Below are 20,259 nucleotides of genomic sequence, written 5' to 3'. Positions count from 1 at the left end.
AACCCTCTCCCAACTTTGCTTTGAACTTGAACGACAATTGTTGCAGTGTTGAACAATTATAGCAAGCTCCTCCCAATCATTAATGTAAATTCTATACGTTGCCAAGGAAAGCTTCAGAGTGGCTTTGAAGCATTTTCTTTGTTCCCCACCTGGAACGCTGTCATTGGAGAGTCTACAAAAAAAGGACCAGGCAGGCGAAGATTTTTTTTGGCCACCAGGACACAGAAGCATCTAGTTCAATGCTGTTGATTTTACCTGAATGTTTGTGAGATCTGTTTCCAGATGGACCTGAGCATTTGTTTACAGGCCCTCCAATGAGTCCAGAGGATACAGAATAAGAATGCTGATGGAACCTCTCTAATTTTTTTGTTTGTCACTGGTACACAGTCCAGGTTTCATTGCAGTGTTTTGATGTACACTAGGACTTTTTGTTATCAAACACTCACTGCCGTAGTTGTAGAAGGAGTGGTCAGTTGCCAAGATATGGAAGTGGTCAACTTATTCCAGAGTCTCACCTTCATATTTCAGACAAATGGAACATTTGACCAGGTGAGGGTTGATACACAGATTGTGGAAATTCTGCAGAACCAGTCTTTGAATGACCATAAAAATGTGATTTACCCCTTGAAAAATGAATTAAGATATTAACTGTGCTGCACAGTGTGTGTGTCTGAGCCACATGAAACATTCTTACACTATGTGTGGACAGCAGTATACAAAATATGAATTTAAACTACAAGTATTGAGCATGGACGATCTGAACATAGGTATGCAGCTATTTAGGCAAGCACAAAATTCTTAATAGCATTTAGTTTTACATCAAGATTAAAAACTAAAATGTTTTTGATAGTCCGTCTGGTCTGTGGAGTCATGCATGGTTTTTTTTAGTTAGTGTCATGTGATCTATCTTCCCTTAGGCAGACTGTAGTCATACTGTAGTCATACTTTGGTACTTGTAAGTACTTAGTACTACATCAAAACAGGTTAGAGAGTTGCTCCTAGTGTGTTTCAACCGCTCTCTCATCTAACATGCGACTGACAAATGTCAGTGATACATCATCATACTTTAGTATATCCATCCTGTTAACCCTTATACTACACCTCCCCTTATGCCTTAGCTCTTCAATTACATTTCTGTAGCTACAGTTTCTATCCAATTCCAAAATTTTCCCCTCCCCAAGTCACAGTCCTGAGGAGGGAAGCAGTCTCCCAAAATATTCTCGACCCTCAGGGAATAAGTCTTGTAGGTGTGAGGGCTTTCCTCCTGGCCTTGGAGAATATCAGCATCAGCAGAATAGGACAGCAACTTTGCAGCATTGCTGGTCAGCAGAGTGCAGCTTTCAGGACAACTGAACTGCAAGGACAATGTGTCGTCTGTAATAAAAGTCTGAACCTAAGAGAAACTTGAAAGGCATAAATCTTTGGACTCTCTGGGACCAAAAGAAGAAATTAAGACTCTGAAGAAGGTTTTGCTCCCTCGATACACACAGGGAATGACCTTCAGAAGATGAATGAATTTTTAACTCACAGCCATATAATTTACCGCGGTATCAAAGACAGAAAAAGTATTGAGGATCTGAGATTGCAATGAATTGGAACAATGATGGGAAAAAAAAGACGAAATTCCAGAAATGAAAAGATGATTTCCCAAATTCTTCTTTCTGTAGGCAGTGGTAAGAGCCACACTCCACACTGCGTGAGGCTGCTCCACCATGGGCTCTGGGAAGGATTTCCCAGCAGAATTTTTTGCAAGGCGCAGAATTTCAATGACAAAATGAAGATTAATTTACTGAAGATGAATAGCTGCACAGGATTCTGCAGCTTCAGAATTTTGTTGCAACTTCTATGCGAACATCCCCAGAGGAGAACAGACTTTCAGCCAGCACTGAGGAATGGGGCTTCGATTGACTTTCATTGCTGGAAATAGGTGCTACCATCTCTTTGGCAGTGTGATCCTCCATGGACTCCCAACATGGAATCAGCCAAAGTATTCTCTCTGGAAGACTGTTCATAGCCAGATAGCAATAGGTAGGTTCAGTGGAAGATCGGATTGCTGCTCAAATCACTAGAAACACAGTGGACTATTCAAAAAAAGGCATCAGAGACTTCATATGGTGCATCTATCGATTGGAAGACTCCAATCCTCCAATAGACTGGTATTGCAACTACCTCTTCCTCATTTCTTCCTTCAGGAAAGAGCCAGGTCATGTCCAACAGGTCTTCATATGAATAGTCACCATCTGGCACAGTGCCTTTTGTATCTGCCACCTCTGGCCCAACTTTATAATGAACTGAGGGATTCATAATTGGAACCTCTGCATGGGGTCTCATGGATGGTGTCCCTGTGGTAGAAAGGAACTCGCTGCTCATGGAATAAACCTCCCCAGCTACTGAAAGCTGAAATTCCACTGCTTCTAAATTGAAGGACGAAGATTGCTCTATGAAATGCTGGGCATCATGTTTTTCTCCAGATTTCCTAGAAATGTGGCAACATCCCCAGTCAACAAGGATGTGCACTGATTGCAGACAAGAAGTGAGAATCAATGATCTGTCACCCTTTACAATGAAGAGGAGAAATTATCCTGCCATTGGTTAGAATGTTTGTTCCATCCGATCTTGTAATTTGCTGCAGGACTCTCCATCGGTGGGATCCTCCGCCCCGCTGGTAGCGCACTCACACCTGTGCGTTTTTGACAGCGTGGGGCAGCCCTCAATGGGAAACCCAATTGGCCAGCTGAGGTAACAGAGAATCCCTCCCTTGATGTTTACTGGATGGTGGAGTAGTGGTTGAAGCCAGTCTAGATCTTCTTCTAATATGTTAATACCGGAAACCATTTTAAAAAGGTGGTATTGAAGCTTGCACTGTAACAGACTAATATTCTTGACTACCATTAACTTCCCTCAGAAACTCTAATTGTTTCGGTCTGGATTTGTAATTTCATGGATGGAGTGTGTTTAATAAATATTTTCTTGCCTTCTATCTTGATTAAAGTTTGTTAGATTTGCAGAAACACTCAAAAATGTCCAGTTTACCCTCACTGGAGCCATTTTGCAACTCCTCCTGGGTACTCCTGGTGTTTCTGTTGGTTCTTCGCATCATGGAAGCATCTTAAAATGGCTATCACGATGGGGTGGGATTCATCCCATAAGAATCTCTCTCTTCAACAGACTAACCAAGGTTTAACTAACTCCAGCTCAACATGTGCTGCCACTCAATATTCTCCCATTCTAATAGGCCTTAAAAAAAAAAAGAACCAAAAAGAAAAAACCTCAAGCTCAAGTAAGAGTCAGAAGGACCCCAGTCCTCCCAGTTATACATAATCTCCCAGGCCACTGAAGGAGAAAGGCAAGATTCTGAAATCCAGAATAACAAAAGAACAAAATAAAAACCTGAGACGATTAGCTCGAACTGGGGAAGGCGGGGGTGGGGGGGGGGGGGGGGGGGGGAGGGCGCTATCCTCAATCTCAGCGAGGACTTAAATAACCCTACCATCCAACTCCACCCCAATATAGATTTTGCTCGAACAGGATAACAGACGACACTCACCCTCATAAATCACATCTCGCACATCCTTCCAGGAAAAAAGACAACAATAAACAATGAACAACATAATCACAAGGGAGCAACTCCAGGATTATAGAAGAAGAATTGCAAGATAACGACACCATCAATGTTGCTCGAGAAGACCGACACCAAGACAGCATCAACAAGCACTCCTCAGGATCTCTCAAGGATTCCAACAGATGAAGCACCTCCACTTCCACTAAGCTAGGCCCCAGCCGGGGTTTGGCAGGAGGGAATGACTCAATCTGCTCGGTCACCTCCAACCGCTTGTGACGAGTATCAAGAGCAGGATAATATAGGGCCAGTCGTCCCCAGGCTCATGGACGCACTTTGCCAAGCCCCTACCTCCGGAGCCCGTCAGGATAAGCAACACACCAGGATCTCGATGTCTCAAAGATGGACCCGTACCAGGAAAAGTGCAAATGCAAAAGCTCTCTCACACGCCTCCACCATTTCCCCCAGGATACCTTGCAAATCTTCAAAGTAAGCTCTAAAGACCTGCACCACAGAGCCGAGATCTTCATCCAGAACAACATTCTCAATGGTAGCCATTGTTCGGGTGCACACAGCATCGCCAAGGTGAAAGCCTGCTCACCAGCAACAGCACCACTGCAAGCTGGGCCCCACTCCGACCGCCACGGTCAAACAAGAATTTGCTACAATTTATCTCGGTTCCTCTTCACATAATACCAATCGGGATCTTCCAGGGACATAGCTCAAGACATATATCTCCAAAGCAAATATGAAATGTGCACCAGAATAAAATAAACGGTTGCAAGATGAGCAGAGCCAGAGCTTGCAAAAATGGAGCTGCTTCCATGTTCACATCATGTGACCCCCGTGATAACATTTTGAAAGGGTTATAATGTTCATTCATATATTTTTATGAGTAAAGTATTTTTATTTTTTGAAAAATGTTATCAATTTTTAAAAATAATCTTTATTATTGTCACAAGTAGGCTTACATTAACACTGCAATGAAGTTACTGAGAAAAGCCCCTAGTCGCCACATTCCGGTGCCTGTTCGGGTACACGGAGGGAGAATTCAGAATGTCCAAATTACCCAACAGCACATCTTTCAGGATTTGTGGGAGGAAACTGGAGCACCCGGAGGAAACCCACGCAGACACGGGGAGAATGTGCGGAGTCTGCACAGACAGTGACCCAATCCAAACTCCCCACCGGAGTACCCGGAGGAAACCCACGTAGACAGGGGGAGAATGTGCAGACTCCGCACAGTAATCCAATCCCAACTCCCCACCAAACACCCCATGCACCCAACTCCCCATGCCTCCCCTTTTTAAACCTCCCCCCCCCCCGGCCCCCGCCAAACCCCGCTGACAGCTTCCCCCGCAAAACCCCGCTGACAACTTCCCCCGCCAAACCCCGCTGACAACCTCCCCCGCCAAACCCCGCTGACAGCTTAATTTTCCCCAAAGAACTTGATAAACAGCTGGCACCTCCGGGCAAACCCTAACATTGAACTTGATCTTCGCGAGCCGGAGAAACCCAGCAATGCCACTGACCCACACCCGCACCTTCAGGGGTTCCAGGTCCCTCTATGTCAATAAAGTCCGTCTCCGGACTACCAGGGAGGCAAAGGTGAAGACATCGGTCTCTCACGCCTCCTGAACTCCCGTGTCATCTGACCAAAAATCACTACCTCTGGACTCTTCCCTTACCTTCAGTACCTCCGACATGATATCAGCAAATCCATGCCCACACCAACGCCCTCTCCAGCTCCCTGTGCTGCCACCACTGTCTCCACACCCTCCTCAGAGCCGCGACCACTAGCAGGCTTATGGAGTACATGGTCAGCGAGAATGGCAACGGCGCCATTAGCAGTGTCCCTAAGCTCATATCCTTACATGTGGCCTGCCTCCATCCACTCTCACACCGAACCCTCCCCCACTACCTATTTCCTGACCATGGCTATATTCGCCGCCCAGTAATAATTTAAAGTTCAAATAAAGTATATTTTTGCAAAAAAACAAAACAGGGATCAGGGTGAAGTTAGGAAGAAGTGGACCAAGGTGGTGGAGGGGAGAGAACGAAAGCCAGGAGCAGAGTCAGCATCTTTTCACAGATTTGCTTCCCAATTTAATGCACAGCTTCCTCTTCATGATTTACAGGATGGACCTTCACAATGTGTCCACTCCGTGGCTCACCGCCGGGAGAGGGGCATCATTTTCTCCCAATTGTTTCAGTCCAACAGGCAGTTGGCTCCTTTTGTAGGCAAGGCATCTGCAGTGACAACTTATTGTTGTTCTCATGCAGCCGCAGCTGTGAGTGGCTTCCAGGTGGTTCTTCAATAGCCCTTTTCAATGCTGATTTTGTAACGGGTGGCTCAGAGCCCACTTTACCTTCAGTGTAACTGATTTTGATGGCAGTATAACTTCATGACTTAGACATAAAACAGTTTTGAAATCAATCATAATAGATGGCTCTATCTCTCATTGTTTCTTCAACTCAAAAATTATCTTAATAATAAATAATAATTCTGATTAGTGTCACAAGTAGGCTTACATTAACACTGCAATGAAGTTACTGTGAAAATCCCCTAGTCGCCACGCTCCGGCACCTGTTCGGGTACACAGATGGAGAATTCAGAATGTCCAAATTACCTAAAAAGTATGTCTTTCGGGACTTTGGGGTAGGAAACCGGAGCACCCGGAGGAAACCCACACAGACACAGGGAGAAAATGCAGACTCAGCACAGACAGTGACCCAAGCCGGGAATCGAACCCAGGTCCTCGGCGCTGTGAAATGCTAACCACTGTGCTATCATGCCGTCCCATCTTTGTGCACAATCACGGGCAGAACGGTAGCACAGTGGTTAGCACTACTGCTTCACAGCTCCAGGGTCCCAGGTTCAATTCCCAGCTTGGTTCACTGTCTGCGTGGAGTCTGCACGTTCTCCCTATGTCTGCGTGGGTTGCCTCCGGGTGCTCCGGTTTCCTCCCACAAGGCAAGGGCTGAACACCAAAGGTTGGTGGATGAGATCTTGTTAGATAGATAGTAGGTATTCGAGTAACCCTACATCAGAGCTTCTGGCTAGTAGGAAGAAGCTGCAGATACATTTTGACTTATTATCCACTGATAAGGCGATGCACCAGTTGCTGCGTTTGAAGGGGGTAATGAATGAGTATGGGGAGAAGGCCAGTCGTCTCTTGCCTGTCAGTTGAGGCGGAAGGTGGCCTCCCGAGAGATTGCTCAGGATTAGGGTGGTGCAATAGTGTCTGTGCCAGATAAAAATAATTCTGTAAGAAACCTTGAAGGTCGGAACCGCCTGGAAAGGAGGAATCCGATATGGTGGAGTTCTTGAGGAGTTGAATTTCGAGAGAGTCTCGTGAAAGGTTGAGATGGCAGACCTTAATAGAGGGAGAGTTCAGAAACCCCTGGTGAGGATAGTGTTGTAGGACGTGCGGGGGATGAACAGCCTGGTAAACGGTCTCGGGTGTTTGAACACTTGAAAAACTTAAAGGCACATGTGGTTTTCCTGCAGGAGACACATCTGCGGGTGAAGGACCAGACGACATTAAGAAAGGGATGGTGGGGCAGACGTTCCACTCGGGAGATAGGGCATTTTTTAGATAGACTGGTATTCCCAGAGGCTGGTATTCTCAGAGAGGAGGAAGGGATTAGAGGCGCCATTGATACTGCAGGAGTCCTTTGGGTTGATGCAGCCAGGGAAGGCACCAGGCCAGATGGTTTTCCGGTAGTATTTTATAAACAATTTGCTGCCCCATCTCCTGGGGGTGTATAATGATTTGTTGCCATGGGAGGGGAGCTGCCAGACACGCTAGCTCAGGCATCGATCTCTTTGATCTCTTTGTTCCCAAAGAAGGATAAGGACCCTATGGAGTTGGGGGTCGGCTAGGCCCGTCTCCCTGTGAAACACTGATGTGAAGTTGCTGGCTAAGGTGTTGGTGAGGCAGCTGGAGGGGTGTGTGCGGGAAGTGGTCTCTGAGGATCAGACAGGATTTGTTAAGGGCGGTGGTTATCGGGCAACATTAGACGACTGTTAAATGTGGCGATGACTCTGTCTAGCAGAAAGATGCTGCAAGTTTTTATTTCAATGGGCGTGGAGAAAGCTTTTGACCAGGTAGAATGGAGGTACTTGTTGAGATCCTGGGGTAGCTTGAGTTTGGGCCAACGTTTATTTCGTGAGTGCGATTGCTTTATGCCGCCTCCATGACAAGTGTGAGGATGAACACAATGAGCTCAGGATATTTTTGGCTACACAGGGCATGAGACAGGGATGTCCGCTATCCTTGCTGCTGTTTGCGTTGGCTATTCAGTCTTTGGCTACTGTGCTTCGGTAATCAAGAGAGTGGAAAGGCATTGAAAAGGAGAAGTAGGGAGCATAGGGCGTTGTTATACGTGGGTGATCTGCTGATTTAGGTCTCAAACCCGCAGAAGTGTATGGAGAAAATAATGGACATATTAGCGCAGTTTGGTGCCCTTTACCAGGGGAAATGAGCTGAAGTGGCAGGGCACTCATTTTGCATGCGAGAGGAAGTGGGATCGATGCCCGCATTCTCCACTTTGATTTTATGGGTGGTACAGTGGTTAGCACTGCTGCCTCACAGCTCCAGAGACCCAAGTTCAATTGCGGTCTCGGGTGACTGTGTGGAGTTTGAACTTTATCCCAGGAGTGTGCGTGGGCTCCCTCCGGGTGCTCCGGTTTCCTCCCACAGCCAAAGATGTGCAGGTTAGGTCAATTGGCCGTGCTAAATTGCCCCTTCGTGTCCAAAAAGGTTAGGTTGGGTTACTGGGTTATGGTGATAGGGTGGAGGCATGAACTTAAGTAGAGTGCTCTTTTGACTTCCGGGTGCGGCGATGACTAGCTAAGTCGCACGTTTCGGCAGCTCCCGGTGGAAAGGACTTTTGGGCTCTTAATAGGAGCCCCAACGGCAATTTTAACGGCTAAAAACATTGTGCGGTAAACCAGAAGGGAATCCCCCCTGGACACGGATGGAAAAAGGAGAGGAAAGTGGCCGGATTGCGGTGGATCCTGTAGAGCAGCGGCCAGGAAGGTAGGCACAAAGCAAGATGGCGTCGGAAGGAGGCAGTTTAATATGGGGCCCTGACCAACAAGAGTTCCTGCGGCGTTGCGTGGAAGAACTTAAAAAGGAGACGAAGAAGGAGCTGTTGGCCCCGATATTACAGGCGATTGAAGGGCTAAAGGAGGAGCAAAAGACCCAGGAGCAGGAGCTTCGGGTCGTGAAGGCAAAGGCTGCTGAGAATGAGGACGACATACAGGGCCTGGTAGTGAAGACAGAGATGCACGAGGCACAACACAAAAGGTGTGTGGTAAGGCTGGAGGTGCTGGAGAATAATGCGAGGAGGAAGAATTTAAGGATTCTTGGTCTTCCCGAAGGTGCAGAAGGGACGGACGTCGGGGCATATGTGAGCACGATGCTGCACTCGTTAATGGGATCGGAGGCCCCGACAGGCCCGTTGGAGGTGGAGGGAGCCTATCGAGTTATGGCGCGAAGACCGAGGGCTGGAGAAATTCCTCGAGCCATAGTGGTGAGATTTCTCCGATATAAGGACAGAGAGATGGTCCTCAGATGGGTAAAGAAAACTCGGAGCAGTAGGTGGGAGAACGCGGTGATCCGCGTATATCAAGATTGGAGTGCGGAGGTGGCGAGAAGGAGGGCAAGCTTTAATCGGGCCAAGGCGGTGCTGCACAAAAGGAAGGTTAAATTTGGAATGCTGCAGCCGGCAAGACTGTGGGTCACACATCAAGGGAAACACCACTACTTTGAAACGGCAGAAGAGGCGTGGACATTTATTGTCGAGGAGAAACTGGAATAAGCGGGCTAGAAAAAGAACGTTTGGGACAAAGTGGTGGGGTGAATATGTGGGGTGAAGAGGGGGAAAAGGGGGAAGAGATGATTTCCCAAGTTGTTAATCCTGCGACCCTGTAACTTTTCTCTCTTCCCCATGTCATGGGGGAGGGGGGGGGAGGGAGGATGAGGAGCTGGGGGTGCCGGCCATTGGGGGCGGGGCCAAATGGGAAGCGCGGGCTTTGTTCCCGCGCTATGGTAATCATGGCGGGAACAGGGAAGCAGGAAGGAGGGGGCCTCGCACAGTGGGAGCCGAGGTCACGGGGGAAGCCGAGGTCGGCCAGAGTTTGCTGACTTCTGGGAGCAACATGGGGGGTGCAATTACGCTATTGAGGGATCTAGCGGGGGGGAGGGGGGGTGTTAACTGGGTTGCTACTGCTGGGGAGAAGGGGGAGCTAGTATGGGGTGGGGTGGTCGGGGTGAGAGGGCGCCGTTGGGGGGAGATACGGCTACGTGGGAACCAGGTGAGGAGCTGGATTGAAAAAGGAGATGGCTAGTCGACAAGGGGGGGGGTAAAGAGCCCCCCAACCCGGCTGATCACGTGGAATGTGAGAGGGCTGAACGGGCCGATAAAGAGGGCACGGGTACTCGCACACCTAAAGAAACTTAAGGCAGATGTGGTTATGCTGCAGGAGACGCATCTGAAACTTATAGACCAGGTTAGACTACGCAAAGGATGGGTGGGGCAGGTGTTTCATTCGGGGCTAGACGCAAAAAACAGGGGGGTGGCTATACTAGTGGGGAAGCGGGTAATGTTTGAGGCAAAGACCATAGTGGCGGATAGTGGGGGCAGATACGTGATGGTGAGTGGCAAATTGCAAGGGGAGGCGGTGGTCTTAGTGAACGTATATGCCCCGAACTGGGATGATGCCAACTTTATGAGGCGTATGTTAGGACGTATCCCGGACCTAGAGGTGGGGAAGTTGGTAATGGGTGGAGATTTTAATATGGTGCTGGACCCAGGGCTGAGCAGATCGAGGTCCAGGACCGGAAGGAGGCCGGCTGCAGCTAGGGTGCTTAAGGACTTTATGGAGCAGATGGGAGGAGTAGACCCCTGGAGATTTAGTAGACCTAGGAGTAAGGAGTTTTCGTTTTTCTCCTATGTCCACAAAGTTTATTCACGGATAGACTTTTTTGTTTTGGGAAGGGCACTGATCCCGAAGGTGACGGGGACGGAGTACACGGCTATAGCTATTTCGGATCACGCTCCACATTGGGTGGACCTGGAGATAGGGGAGGAAAAAGAACAGCGTCCACCCTGGAGAATGGACATGGGATTATTGGCAGATGAGGGGGTGTGTTTAAGGGTGAGGGGGTGTATTGAAAGGTAATTGGAGCTTAACGACAATGGGGAGGTTCAGGTGGGAGTGGTCTGGGAGGCGCTGAAGGCAGTGGTTAGAGGGGAGCTGATATCTATTAGGGCACATAAAGGGAAGCAGGAGGGTAGGGAAAGGGAGCGGTTGTTGAAAGAACTTCTGAGGGTGGACAGACAATATGCGGAGGCACCGGAGGAGGGACTGTACAGGGAAAGGCAAAGGCTACATGTATAATTTGACTTGTTGACTACGGGTAATGCAGAGGCACAATGGAGGAAGGCATAGGGTGTACAGTACGAATATGGGGAGAAGGCGAGCAGGTTGCTGGCCCACCAACTGAGGAAAAGGGGAGCAGCGAGGGAGATAGGGGAGGTGAGAGATGAGGAGGGAGAGATGGAGCGGGGAGCGGAGAGAGTGAATGGAGTGTTCAAGGCATTTTATGAAAGATTATATGAAGCTCAGCCCCCGGATGGGAAGGAGAGAATGATGTGCTTTCTGGATCAGCTGGAATCTCCTAAGGTGGAGGAGCAGGAGAGGGCGGGACTGGGAGCACAGATTGAGAAGGGGGAAGTAGTGAAAGGGATTGGGAGCATGCAGGCGGGGAAGGCCCTGGGACCAGACGGATTCCCAGTTGAATTCTATAGGAAATATATGGACTTGCTGGCCCCGCTACTGATGAGAACCTTTAATGAGGCGAGGGAAAGGGGGCAGCTGCCCCCGACTATGTCAGAGGCAACGATATCGCTCCTCCTAAAGGAGGAAAAAGACCCGCTGCAATGCGGGTCCTATAGGCCTATTTCCCTCCTGAATGTGGACGCTACGATTCTGGCCAAGGTAATGGCAACGAGGATAGAGGATTGTGTCCCGGGGGTGGTTCATGAGGACCAAACTGGGTTTGTGAAGGGGAGACAGCTGAATACAAATATACGGAGGCTGCTAGGGGTAATGATGATGCCCCCACCAGAGGGGGAAGCGGAGATAGTGGTGGCGATGGATGCAGAGAAAGCATTTGATAGAGTGGTGTGGGATTATTTGTGGGAGGTGCTGAGGAGATTTGGCTTTGGAGATGGGTATATCAGATGGGTACAGTTGCTGTATAGGGCCCCGATGGCGAGCGTGGTCACGAATGGACAGGGGTCTGATTATTTTCGGCTCCACAGAGGGACGAGGCAGGGATGTCCTCTGTCCCCGTTATTGTTTGCACTGGCGATTGAGCCCCTGGCCATAGCATTGAGGGGTTCCAGGAAGTGGAGGGGAGTACTCAGGGGAGGAGAAGAACACCGGGTATCTCTGTATGCGGATGATTTGTTGCTATATGTGGCGGACCCGGCAGAGGGGATGCCAGAGATAATGCGGATACTTGGGGAGTTTGGGGATTTTTCAGGGTATAAATTGAACATGGGGAAAAGTGAGTTGTTTGTGGTGCATCCAGGGGAGCAGAGCAGAGAGATAGAGGATTTACCGTTCAGGAAGGTAACAAGGGACTTCCGGTACTTGGGGATCCAGATAGCCAAGAATTGGGGTACATTACACAGGCTTAACTTAACGCGGTTGATGGAACAGATGGAGGACTTTAAGAGATGGGACACGGTGTCCCTGTCACTGGCAGGGAGGGTGCAGGCGGTTAAAATGGTGGTCCTCCCGAGATTCCTTTTTGTGTTTCAGTGCCTCCCGGTGGTGGTCACGAAGGCTTTTTTCAAAAGAATCGAGAAGAGTATTATGAGTTTTGTGTGGGCCGGGAAGACCCCGAGAGTGAGGAGGGGATTTTTGCAGCGTAGTAGGGACAGGGGGGGGGCTGGCACTACCGAGCCTAAGTGAGTACTACTGGGCCGCCAATATTTCAATGGTGTGTAAGTGGATGGGAGAAGAGGAGGGAGCGGCGTGGAAGAGATTGGAGAGGGCGTCCTGCAGTGGGACTAGCCTACATGCTATGGTGACGGCACCGCTGCCGTTCTCACCGAAGAAATACACCACAAGCCCGGTGGTGGTGGCTACATTGAAAATTTGGGGGCAGTGGAGACGGCATGGGGGAAAGACGGGATCCTCGGTGCGGTCCCCGATAAGAAATAACCATAGGTTTGTTCCGGGGAGAATGGATGGGGGATTTGGAGCATGGCAAAGAGAAGGGGTAGCACAATCGAGAGATCTGTTCGTAGATGGGACGTTTGCGAGTCTGGGAGCGCTGACGGAAAAATATGGGTTGCCCCAAGGGAATGCATTTCGGTATATGCAACTGAGGGCTTTTGCGAGGCAACAGGTGAGGGAATTCCCGCAGCTCCCGACGCAGGAGGTGCAGGATAGAGTGATCTCAGAGACATGGGTGGGGGATGGTAAGGTGTCGGACATATATAGGGAAATGAGGGACGAGGGGGAGATCATGGTAGATGAGCTGAAAGGGAAATGGGAAGAAGAGCTGGGGGAGGAGATTGAGGAGGGGCTGTGGGCTGATGCCCTACGTAGGGTAAACTCATCGTCCTCGTGTGCCAGGCTAAGCCTGATACAATTTAAGGTGCTACACAGGGCGCATATGACTGGAGCACGGCTCAGTAAATTTTTGGGGGTAGAGGATAGGTGTGCGAGATGCTCGAGAAGCCCAGCGAATCACACCCACATGTTCTGGTCATGCCCGGCACTACAGGGGTTTTGGGTGGGGGTGGCAAAGGTGCTTTCGAAGGTGGTGGGGGTCCAGGTCGAACCAAGCTGGGGGTTGGCTATATTTTGGTTGCAGAAGAGCCGGGAGTGCAGGAGGCGAGAGAGGCTGATGTTTTGGCCTTTGCGTCCCTAGTAGCCCGGCGCAGGATATTGTTAATGTGGAAGGAAGCCAAACCCCCGGGTGTGGAGACCTGGATAAACGACATGGCAGGGTTTATAAAGTTAGAACAGATTAAGTTTGTACTAAGGGGTTCGGCTCAAGGGGTCACCAGGCGGTGGCAAACGTTCGTCGACTACCTCACAGAAAGATAGAGGGAATGGAAAAGAAGAAGACAACAGCAGCAACCCGGGGGGGGGGGGGGGGGGGGGAAAATCGGACGGACTCTCAGGGATGTTATTGTATATGTATAGGCACTTGTTTTAGGTAATGTATATTGGACTGTTGGATTGTATCTTTGGAGAGTATTTATTTTTGGGCAGGCAGTTGCCATTTAGTTTGGTTTATGTTCATATATTATTTATTTATTTGTTTAAAACTGGCCACTGTTATTTATATTGCTTTATTGTTGTTTAAAAGAAACACTATGAACTGTTATGTTTGGCCAAAAATTCTTGAATAAAATATATATTTTTTAAAAAGTGAGTGCTCTTTTAATGGTCGATGTAGAATCGATGGACCGAATGGCCTCCTTCTGCAATGTAATTTCTATGATTCTATGATTTTCTGGGTATAAAATTAATGTGCCACAGTGGTTAGCATTGGTGCCACATGGTGCCGAGGACCCGGGTGCGATCCCTACCCTGGATCACTGCCCATGTAGAGTTTGCACATTATCCGCATGCCTGCGTGGGTCTCACACCTACAACCCAAAGATGTGCAGGGTAGGTGAATTGGCCATGCTAAATTGCCCCTTCATTGGAAAAAAAGAATCGGGTATTCTAAATTTTGAATGTGGCAAAGAGGGAGGTTTTCCTGGCAAATGCCCAGGGAAGGTGTGTTAATGTGGGAGCCCTGCCATTCAAACTGGCCAAAACAAGGTTTTGGTATTTGGGAATTCAGTTGGCGTAGAGTGGGTCAGGGATCCCTTCATGTGAGGTGGGAAGACTTGCAGGAGAAGTACCAGCTGCCGAGGAAGAGTGAATTCAGGTACATACAGGTGCAAGGGTTCGTGCGCAAGGAGCTACCATAGTTCCCTCAGCTGCTAAGGTATACCCTATTAGAGAGATTGTTAACTCAGGATGAGCTGGTGGAAGGGAAGATTGCAGATATTTATGGATGGTTGCTGGAAATGGAGAAGGAGATAACACAGAAATGGGAGGAGGAATTTGAGGGCGGGGGGGGAGACTTTGGTGGGGGTGGGGGCTGGAGTGACATTATGCACCGGGTGAATTCGACATCATCCTGATGATGAGGTTGATACAATTTAAGGTGCAGAGGGTCCATGTGAAGTGGGCTCGAATGAGCAGGTTCTTCCCCAAGGTAAAGGACAAATGTGAGAGGTGTGCAATGTCCATACGAATCATGTCCATATGTTTTAGTCTTGCCCGAAGTTAGGGCAATTCTGGACCTCTTGTCTTTGACATACTGTCGGAGATTGTGGGGGCGAGGGTGGTGCCATGTCCACTGGTGGCAACCTCCAGAGTTACTGGAGCAGGGCAGGGAGGGGGGAAGGGGCGATGCCGTGGCCATCACTACTCTGATCGCCCAGCGGCGAATCCTACTGGAGTGGAGGTCGGCGGTGCTACCAAAGGTGTTGGCGTGACAGTTCTTACAACTGGAGAAAATCATGTTCGCTCTTAGAGGGATTTTATGTAAGATGGAGATTGTTTTTGCCTCTATTCAAAGATTTGTTTGTCGCCAGTGGGTGGGACAGGGGTGGTTGTTTTTGCTAAGTGGAAAAAATACTAAATGTTTGCAATTTGGTGGTACCTTTTGAGGAGTCTTTGAAATAAAATATATAAATTTTATATTTTTGTGCACAATCCTGTTGTATGGTTTTATGTTAACTATTATTGTGTATACTATATACACTTGCATATTCAATAAATAGGAAACTCTAAAATCACCGGTCAGTGTGGATAAAGCAGTAAGGACAATCTAAGTTTTATTTTCCCACCTGCTACTTGGACTATTCCATGTCTCGCAACATCGTAAAAAGGGTGATTGAGATCCAGGGGAGGCCCTCCAGGTAACGGCGCAAGTACAGAGGCAGAGCTCTCTCCACTCAGTATCCTTTGTTCTTCCTCATCTTTACGAAGTTCTGGTAAAAATAAAACAAAAGAAAGTGTATTAATGTGCGTCATCACGTTTGCTCACATTGCCCGGCTCTCTATAGGGGAAGGAATATGGAGATATTTTCTCTTTACCCCCACCCCTCAACTCTGTTCGACTGTCTCTGAAAGGTTTCCACAGCAACATTGAACAATGGACTCCTAGCACATCAATCATCAGTTTGACGTCATTTTCCTTATTTTTTTCTGAAGAAAGCTTAGTTGCACATGTATTTCTGTTGCTGGATATGAACGGATATTTGCTCCAATCTTAGGGCTGATTACCTTTGAAAGTTAGGACAGCTGTATTCATTCAGGAATTCATTTGTCTGAATTGAAGCAAAATTAAGAGTTTTTATTTCATGTCTAAGCGCTCAATAGAATAGAATGCCAATGTAGAGAAGTAGGACAAGTGTTCATAGCTATCATCCCAGAGCACTGCGCTTCTGCTAGGCACTTCTGGGTGGGGAAGAGAGAAACAATACAGAGAGAAAAAGGAAGTTTATATTTCACCATTGTCCTGCATGTTATCTCTTGCTGGGGGCAGTAAACATATATTCAACTGGAGAATGAAAATAAATCAATACTTCAAAAAGAAAAATGACTGTGCATTATCTCCATTTAAAAACAACTGCAATTTCTCTAACATTTCCTTTAGACAGCTTTAAAGCTCCGGGAATGACAACGGTCCCAAGCACTCCTAATTGCTTCACACCTCACATGCTTGCATGTCGGAATTTCCAACATACCCGTAAAATTCCACAAGATTGAGCTCAAGTTAAACATTACCCCTGATCTACAATTACCTTTCTCAGCCAATTGCTCCAGATTCATGTCAGCTCCTTCAATCGCACTGAATGTCGTACAAATGTATTTTTCCCAATGAGGAGTCAACCTTTGATTCAGTTAGAAACTGAAAAGAAATGCAAACATTTTAAAAAACATATTGGTGCCAACAGACTAACGTGATGTCTCAATAATTTTTCCTCCGATCCAACAATGTGGTGAGTCACAATTCATTACAAGCCTAATTCAAATAAAGTTAGTGAGTCATTCATAAACTCATTTAGTTTCTTTATTGCTTATTTCATGACCCTGTTCCTAAACAGGTCAAACTAATGGATGTTCATAATGCTAGTAAATTGAAAGGTATTCCAATGAGATTTGGTACTTCTTCCACACAACCCAAGAATTATAGTTTAAAAAGTAACATCCTCCTATTAGCTAGGACTGTGAATAAAAACAGTTTCCATCACTCAGCTTAAATATTATAATACAAAATAATCAATACAAAGGCTGCATTGTGCTTCGTCTGGCAAAGGACTGATCTGCACCAAGCCCTGGGGACTGATGGTCGATTAATATCGGAGAAACAGTTGCACTATCAGCTGCTTTTTGCACAGACTTTTTGTGCCGTCTAAAAGCAAATGGGCGTGTTTGGATGAGCTCAACAGTCCTTCCTCACGTCTTGCATATTCATAGCCATTGCAAAAAAAAATCAGTCAAAGATAGGCTAGGTGCACAAGACTTTGAACAAGACACATCACAACTCTTCGCAAAGCGTTTCAGCAGCTCACTGTAGCTGTCCCTCTGGCAAGTATTACAGTTCCAGGCCAAACCCCAACAGTAGCTAGGGGACCGAGACCCCAATATTTTAGTTTATTTGTAAGACTGTGCGTAAAGAATGATTCGCTTCAGGGGTGATTGTATGAAGAAATAGGGTTTTAGCAGTTTTAAAACAATAGGAATACAGTATTAAATTCTATAACTTCACACGAAAAGAACTTCCCCTAAGCACTACTACCCAATTCCCCATTAAATAAAAAGAAACATGCAGCTCTCAATCGATCTTAAAATCAGCACGGCATAGAGTAAAAGTTGCTTCACAGAACAGATTGGAACCCCTTCAGACTAAATGCCTTCAAAAAGCTGTTCACTAGGCATGTTTCTGCTTCTTCCTTGTCCTCAGACAAGACTGCTCTGCTTTAAATATTATTTTACCCTGGTGAGGGGTGGTTCTTGGCACGGTGGAGGCATCAACGTTGTTGGTTGGGCAGCTTTTCGTTTATCTAGGTTGTCGACATGTTTTCATTGGACTTTCCCATGGATCTTGACGTTATAGAAGACCAGCCCTGTTCTCTCAAGCACAACTCCAGGGAGCCACAGTGCCCATCTCCAAAGCTGTGGGCATAGACTGTGCCCCTGAACGAAACTTCCATACTGGTGTCCAATGGTTATGTTGCCGTTTGCGCTTCTTGCTGCACTTCCACTAGGTTTGGGAAGTCAGGCTTAACCATATCCCAAGCGTACGCCCCATCAGCAGTTCTGTTGATTCTACCCCTGTCGTCAAGCGCGGCAGTGTCTAGTTAAAAAGGAATCATGACAGTCGCTTATCTATGGAGCCTGCGGACTGCTTCTTTATGCCTCTTTTAAACATCTGGTCTGCCCTTTCTGCCAGGCCATTAAAATGCTTTTCAAGCTAAGATGTCGGAGAAGGCTTAATCGATTAATTGTATGTATTGTGCATAAAGGAATAATGCAGCTTGAAGTATTAGAGTACAATGAACTATGTTTATGAACAAATAATGCAGATAGTGGAAATTTGGAATTAAATTTAAATGGCCATTAATGGTTCTGATGTACTGGATGCTGTTCCATTTAGCAAATGTGGCGAACTCTTCACTCATAAATTACAATGTCCTGTTGTCTATCACCAAAACCTAAGGAATCCCATGGGTGTTGAACGAGCACCTCAGCTTTTTGACAGTGGCCCGTGACATCATCAAGGCCATTTTATAAATGTCAAGGCATTTCAGTGGGTGTTCACGACAATGAGGAACATGGACCCCTTGAAAAACTCTGAGAAGTATGTAACCTCATCCAGAGATGCCCTGGCCATTCCTAGGGATGAAGAGAGGTCGCTGGCAGGAGCTTTTGGTGCTCCTGATCTGCTGGACAACTGTGTCTCCATCTCTATGACTCCATCAATGTCAGGCTACCAGATATTAGCTAGAGCTAGCATCAGTGGTACCCAGGTGACCATTGTGCAGATCTTTCAGTAGTTGGGGCTTTGAACTCTGTGGTGGGATGACCAAATGAGTTCCACACATTAGGATATTGTCCTCCACGCTTAGTTCCTGGAGTTTCTAGGCATAAGGCTGGGGGAAGGGGGTCACTGCATTTCACCATTCAAAAGCATGTGGCGGAGTTTTACCAGCTTCGGATCCCACTACGGCCGGTTCGAATTGAACAGCCGCCACCGGCAGAATATCCATATAATTGGAGAACTGCTACCATTTCACCTGCCACTGGTGGAATATGGGCAATGAGAGATGACAAAGGGCGCTAGCGTCGGCTGTGTACCTAGTTGATGTTGGAACAAATACCTATAATGCAGCGAGCAGTAATGCCCAATGCTGAATCCGGGCTGATGCAATGGGGGGAATCCCCTTGTCCTCGTCAAAAAGGACCAGCTGAGGCTTGTGATCGGTCACACTGGAGAAGTGCTGTCCGTAGACTTATTGATAGAATTTCTTGACACCAAATATCGCCGCCAAGCCTTCCTTCTTTATTTGGGCACAACATTGTTCTGCGTCCGCCGGCATCCTCGAAGCAAAAGCAATAGGGAGTTCCATGCCATTGTCCCACCTGTGGGCCAGCACTGACCCAATGCCATAGGGGGGGGGGGGGGGGGAGCATCGCACGTCAGGACTAGCAGTCCAGCTGGGTTGTAATGAACAAGGACAATAGATGTTTTTTCAGCCCGGCGAATGCTCCCTCCTAGACGGCACTCCAAACCCACTCATGGTCCTGCTGTCTCCGTCCACCCTGTGCCCCAAGTATGTAACTATCTCCACTCAGAACATGAAATTGCTCCTCTTCAGATGGGCGCGCACTTGGGAGAACCATCTGAGCACTTCTTGCAGGCTGTCCATGTGTTCCTCATCGGTGGCACCTGTGATGAGCAAGTCATCCAAGTATACGGCTACCTTTGGCAGATCCTGTTGAATACTCTCCATCATTCGTTGGAAGATTCCCAGAGCAGATGAGACCCCCAACAGAAGGCAGGTGTATTCTAATATATATTTATGGGGGTTCATAGTTGTGTATTTCTTGGAAACATGATCCAGCTCTACTTGTAAATAGGTATCGAGCTTCGTAAAGGAACACTCACTAGCCAGTTTCACATATAAATCTTCCACTTTGGGCATCAGGTAATGGTCCAGGGGTGAAGCCCTATTCACCGCGATCTTGTAATCTCTGCAGATTCATTACCAGCACCAGGACACCCCCCACTCCGCAAACTGCGCTGGGCATTAGATTCCCAAATTATTTCGGTGCTGTAGTTTCATGTTAACTTTGGTGAGTAAGGCGTAGGGAACAGGCCTTGCCCTCAAGTATTTGGGTTGAGACTCCGTGTCCACATAAATGTTGAAAAAAAGAACAAAAGATCAGGAGCTGAATAAAGACCTCAGTGACAATAGTACCTCGTCATATCTTGACCATCCTGGTGACATCATCGATCCTCTTGGCCGGTGTGTCAGCTTTTGGAGTAGAAACAGAGAAAATAGAAGCAGGAGGAGTCATTCGGCCCTTCATT

General features: G+C 47.5%; 1 protein-coding gene across 1 annotated transcript in view; it reads right to left on the bottom strand.

The window, feature by feature from the left end:
* Positions 1 to 20,259, bottom strand: part of LOC140396217 (rho GTPase-activating protein 8-like) — a 122,043-nt gene that overhangs the window by 71,885 nt on the left and 29,899 nt on the right. The window contains exons 2-3 of the mRNA XM_072484533.1: positions 16,466 to 16,572; positions 15,506 to 15,649 (exon numbers count right to left, since the gene is read on the bottom strand). Coding sequence (XP_072340634.1) covers positions 15,506 to 15,649; positions 16,466 to 16,493 — 172 coding nt within the window. The 5' untranslated portion in view covers positions 16,494 to 16,572. The remainder of the gene's footprint in view (positions 1 to 15,505; positions 15,650 to 16,465; positions 16,573 to 20,259) is intronic.

This window comes from Scyliorhinus torazame, chromosome 19 (assembly GCF_047496885.1).
Source record: "Scyliorhinus torazame isolate Kashiwa2021f chromosome 19, sScyTor2.1, whole genome shotgun sequence".
Taxonomy (NCBI): Eukaryota; Metazoa; Chordata; class Chondrichthyes; order Carcharhiniformes; family Scyliorhinidae; genus Scyliorhinus; species Scyliorhinus torazame.
Note: the sequence above shows the minus strand (reverse complement) of the source record. Positions and strands in the feature narration are given on the sequence as shown.